This window comes from Larimichthys crocea, unplaced genomic scaffold (assembly GCF_000972845.2).
Source record: "Larimichthys crocea isolate SSNF unplaced genomic scaffold, L_crocea_2.0 scaffold41978, whole genome shotgun sequence".
Classification (NCBI taxonomy): domain Eukaryota; kingdom Metazoa; phylum Chordata; class Actinopteri; family Sciaenidae; genus Larimichthys; species Larimichthys crocea.
Window position 1 is genome coordinate 1 of NW_020855456.1, and position 5,212 is coordinate 5,212.

A 5,212-nucleotide genomic window follows, 5' to 3' on the forward strand; every position below is an offset into this window, starting at 1 on the left:
ATGACTGAGAGAATGGCCATGGTATCTAGTTTTCACTGTCAGTGAATATCTCTGTCATTCAACTCATGACTGTGAGAATGGCCATGGTATTTAATTTCCTTGCATATCAAAAGAGGGTGTGAAACACAGGAAAAACGTATTTCCTATCCTGTTTACTTCTGACTATTATGATATTAAACTTTTGCCATAAATTTATTGTCATAATTTTCATCATACTATGAGCACATCTTCATTCATCACTAAGTCTAATATCACCAAGTTGTCAACATACTTAAGGTTTCAATTCAAATGTATTTATATAGATCCAAATCATGACAGATGTTATCTCAAGCCAGTTTTCATATTGAGCAGGTCTGGGCTGTACTCTTTATAATGTCATTTACAGATTCCCAGCAATTCCCACTAAGGACAACTACTTGATGACAATGGTGTCATAAAGTCAGCAGGGGGTTCAACCAAATTGCTAGTCAGTGTCTCTAGTGCACTTGCTTTATGGGTCCTGCAATGTGGCAATATTTTTTTTTTGGCTTGCACCACTCAGCACTTTCCATCAGAATGAACAGACTCCTGCATCAAATGCTGTTTCTAGTTCTCTTTGATACATCCTTGGGACCATCATCACAAGACGCAGGATTCTTCTGAGAGCTGGGGTTTCCCCCTGGACCAAGGGAGACACTTGTTGGACTTAGAGGCCTAGCAGATCTTGTTTGTCAATGGAGCAGTAGCAGTAGCTCTACGCTGTCCTGAATAATGGTCAATGGTTGTTGCAATTGGTTATTACTGACATCCGACCATTGGCCTTAACAAGCTGACAAATTTGGGTGAGGTTAAGCATCACTTTCATTGGTTTGGATGTGTGTTTGGGCAGCACCTCTGTAGTGCTTCCAAAAAGTGCAACTACGCAGCTCCAGTGCATCTGCACCACAACAACAATACTGATAACGTTAGGGCATAGAGTACACATACCATACACTGTAGGGTAGAAAATCCTGTGTACAGGCTAACTTTTCTCTAAAATAAACTGTAAAAATTAAACGGAACAAAAATTAAGTAAAATGATGACTAAATTGCTACCTGCCTCTCACTTCAGTGAAAATATGAATTATGCAGCAAATTTATAGATGAGTGTCAGACATTCCTTGAAGACCAGCAGGACTCAAATGATGACAATTAAAAACACTTCAGTGTTGATCAGTAAGATTAACTAGTCTCTTGCAGCAGTAACAGGTACTGTCCTGTGAGGTGAGGGGAACTGTTTCTCCTTGTATCAGTATTTGGAAATCACTGGGAAATGATACATATATTTTAATTTTTGACTTCCATTTTCTTAAAGTATGAACACAGTAACAACATCATTAAATCTATCAACACACAGGAAATTGGTTTTATTGTTTTTTTATTCTCATTTTTAATGCAACAGAAAGTACAGCAGGTAGATGTCACATGTGTTAACATGCTTCATTCTAAAGGAGTTTTTTTAATTATAGAGTTTTGTGCATCATTGCTGAATCATCAAGAGAGAATCATTAAAGAATCAACTTATTTCCGAACCTGATTTTTGACTGTTGTCAAGTAAGGAGGAACGGTTAAAGAAGACCCACATTAGAACAAGTTGATTATTTTTTCATTGTGTCATGGAATCATATGAAAGAGAAAAGATTACAGTGACGACAGCAGACACATTAGTGAGTGCACTGCATGACAATGCCACCTTTGGTCACGACCCAAAGACGCCGCTGGTCGTAGGACAGATGGTGGATGGGCAAACACATTTTGATGTGGGTCCATCTTGTGCCTTGTGGACGACCGCTGGTGATGCCAGTTCTGTTGAGAAGGAGATGGATGTAGAAATCTATAAAACTATCAAACTGATTCCCTTTTAAACTGTTAATGAGCATTTTTAAAACTCTCCTGTCTTTGACATTATTTACCCTTATATAAGATTTTCCTTCAAGTTTTGACAGTAGCAGCTGAAAGCTTTTTGGTCATACACATTATTTTAGACAACTGGTTTTATCCTTGTGCAACTGTGATTTCTATTCATCTTTATGGTTAAACTGTAGCTGAAGTATAGCTAAAGTGCTGCATCATCAATGCAATTTTATGCCTTACCTTTGAAAAACGTTGCCGCCTCGATTCACTACAAAGACGGTTCCATCAGTCCCCACTTCAACCATCTTTGCAGACCCTCCAATGTGTGTCCAGCGACTGATGCCACAGCTGGTTGGTACCATTTTCTGTCATAAAGAAGAATACATAATGAGACGTCATGATTAATGAGTGTATGGGGTAATTATTCCTTAAGAAGAACACCAACATAGAGGAATTTATTGTTGTTGCAGTATCCAACCTTTGTGAACCAGATCCGAAAACTGGTGTCGACTGCCCAGCATCCGTATAGTGGGCCACAGCTGTAGTACCTCAAATAAATTGAACTATAAGTCCAGCTCAGGGAGCCCGTTCCAGTGAAGGCAGCAGCAAGGTAACTTCTCAGACAGTAGCCATAGTAGTTGTAAGTAGTTCCCACAATCTGACCATCACCTCCAGCATCCACCTGCTGCATATAAAGACCTGTCCAACACAGTGTTATGGGTCATTTAATCAACAAGCAGTGACTGTTTACTGTATGTACTTTAAATTTTAATAAACAACAATACGTACCACCAGCTACTTGAAATTGTCCATTTACATATTTGTAGACCCTGTTTGAAGTGTCAGCTCCCCAGATTCCTCCAGGCCCTACTGTGACATGCTTGAGTCTAGGTGAGCCCAGTTTGAACCAAGTCGTTCCACACAGCATATACACAGAGTAGCTTGCATCTCTTGCAACTACTTTTCCTTGCCCAGCATCAATCTGCATTATAGTAGGCAACTGTGGGGCTGCTCTGCATTTCCAGGCTGTGAAGACAAAATCATTGGTGATGTAAGTAGAAAATGTAGATCCATTTAAGAATAAAAAAAAAAACTTCTAATTGTATCAACAAACAACTGTGTTATTGACATTTTGTGAAAAACTGGACCTACCATGACTGACGGCCAGGTGACACATCACCAGCAAGAGGACTGCAACAGCTTTCATGTTGTCTCCGTGTTTCTGGGTCTGTGTTCAGCAGTGAAACTGTTGATGTACCTCTATATCTCTTTTGAGCTACTGCCCTATGACACATCACTTTGTCTGACTTTTATAGTATGGACCCATGGGTTTGACACAGGATCAGTTACGGCCACAACTGGTTTTTCAGGCAGTTCAGGGAAGCTATAAGAAAAATTGAGTATTTACACACTGATGTACTGATGTTATGACAGAAAGGTAACATGAGAAAAAGACACACTGCACAGGTGAAGTTGTGTTTGTACTAGTGTTGTGTTGAACTATATCGAGGTAAGATGATCTAATGAAAACTATTTTGCTTTCTATTTGAAAATTGTCATACACCTCTCTCTCTCAGCCAACTCCAACAAAAGTTAAACCACATACATGCTATAATCCATCTTAAGCTCATTTTAATATATGGAATCATTTATTTGTTGAATTCTTATGTGGTGACGTCTGACCTGCAAATTTTAAGATGGACGATTGCTATTATGTGGCTGAAGTTCAACAAAATGCAAATACAGCACAAATATTTTGCATGTTGCAGGTTGGTCTCTGTCCCTCAGTTTTATTTAAAATATTACTTTAGCTGAGGTGGAACAGTTGGTGTATCAATAAAAGCAAACTGCAACAAAGTGCAATGGAAAGAGACATATTCTCCAACTGGAGAACTGACTCAATCACCTGTTTGTCCTAACAATCTCAGAACAGTACACCATTGCAAACTTTTCTGCAACTGAGATAAGATAGAATATCAGTCAATTACTGTGACATTTAAAACACACTGTAGCAAAAAAACCTTAAAAGGACGTCTTAAGCAGAAACATTATTGAATGGCAGACAGCACTGTTGTTTCTGAATTTTGAGCCCCATTTATTATTTGTATTGCTAGAACAGTTTTACTGTGCTCACTCAGTAATGTTTACACATGCGAATTGTACATTTGCTTTTCATGGTTTTAAGTCTGATATATCCTTAACACCTCGACAGAATCCTGTTCACATGATGCAAACGGTATCCATGTTTCTGATCATCTGTGTGCAAATGTGTCTTCATTTCTCAACATCCTGTCTTCTCATGTGTACTCTGTATTGACAGAATTGCCTTAAACAGCTGTCTAAACTCTGAAAAGTTAGATTTAGCTTCTCCACCTGAACAAGAGCAATAATACAATTTATGATCTGCACTTGTCATACTTTCCTTGTATTTCAGCTTGTTGATCATTATTACTGTATCTCTTATAAGTATCATGCAACTTGAGTCAATGACAAACATAACACCATGACAGAATAATCAGAAACTGTGCCACAGTATCCTGGTTTCTGTCAGGATAGCATATCCAGATATTTCAATACTTACATGTGCAAATGTGCTCATGCACAAGGAAGTGTGCATGTTTTTGTATCGAAAAATTGTAAATTGTACATGTGTCACATTTGTAGGAAAACTACAGATAAAAACATGTGTACATGCTCCGAGACTGATGGTCTGGACAGGGTTTGTGATCCTGGTTGTCTGAGGAAAAAATCAAAATTTGTCCGGGCAGAGGGATGAGGCTGTAAATGTCGTGTTGTGATTCATACTGTTTGTACTGTACATATACTGTATCTACAGCATATGAACACAGAACATGTATACTGGGGTAATCTGCCTAAAAAGTTGTTGTTAAAGCTGAACTGGTGGACCAGTCTGTCACAACACAGAGCAGGTAGGTATAACCAGTTTAAGAGATGGACTGGTGATGATGGCTTAGCTGGAGGTTCTTTGGGGAATGGCGTGCATTGAAAATCTGGGGACTGAAAGGTGAGGTGCCAGTCTAGACAAAGTGAGGTGACGCTTGCACACAAAATAACACAGGTAACTAAGAGTTCAGGCAAGCAACAAAAAACAGGAAAGCAAGAAAAAAAATGCGTAAAGGCTTTAACATAGAATCACAAAGGGGCAAACCAATGAATGAACCGGAGTGTTATGCTGTTCAGGTTGAAGTTGATTGGCAGAGGAGAGGAACCAGCAAGCCATGCCCAGCAACCCACACACACACACACTCAAGGAAAGGCAAAGGGAAAAGACTGTATCCTACCAAGAGTTTCTATTACAACAAAAATGTCTGGCACATTT

General features: G+C 39.0%; 1 protein-coding gene across 1 annotated transcript; it reads right to left on the bottom strand.

Annotated features, from left to right (window-relative positions):
* Nucleotides 1-1,379: 1,379 nt before the first annotated feature.
* Nucleotides 1,380-3,189, bottom strand: LOC109136915 (fish-egg lectin). Its single transcript, XM_027276533.1, has 5 exons — nt 3,025-3,189; nt 2,662-2,898; nt 2,351-2,571; nt 2,113-2,237; nt 1,380-1,824 (listed from the first exon to the last, which is right to left on the bottom strand). Exons 1-5 carry the CDS (start codon nt 3,077-3,079, stop codon nt 1,683-1,685), a joined length of 780 nt encoding a protein of 259 aa, XP_027132334.1. The 5' UTR covers nt 3,080-3,189; the 3' UTR covers nt 1,380-1,682.
* Nucleotides 3,190-5,212: the final 2,023 nt, after the last annotated feature.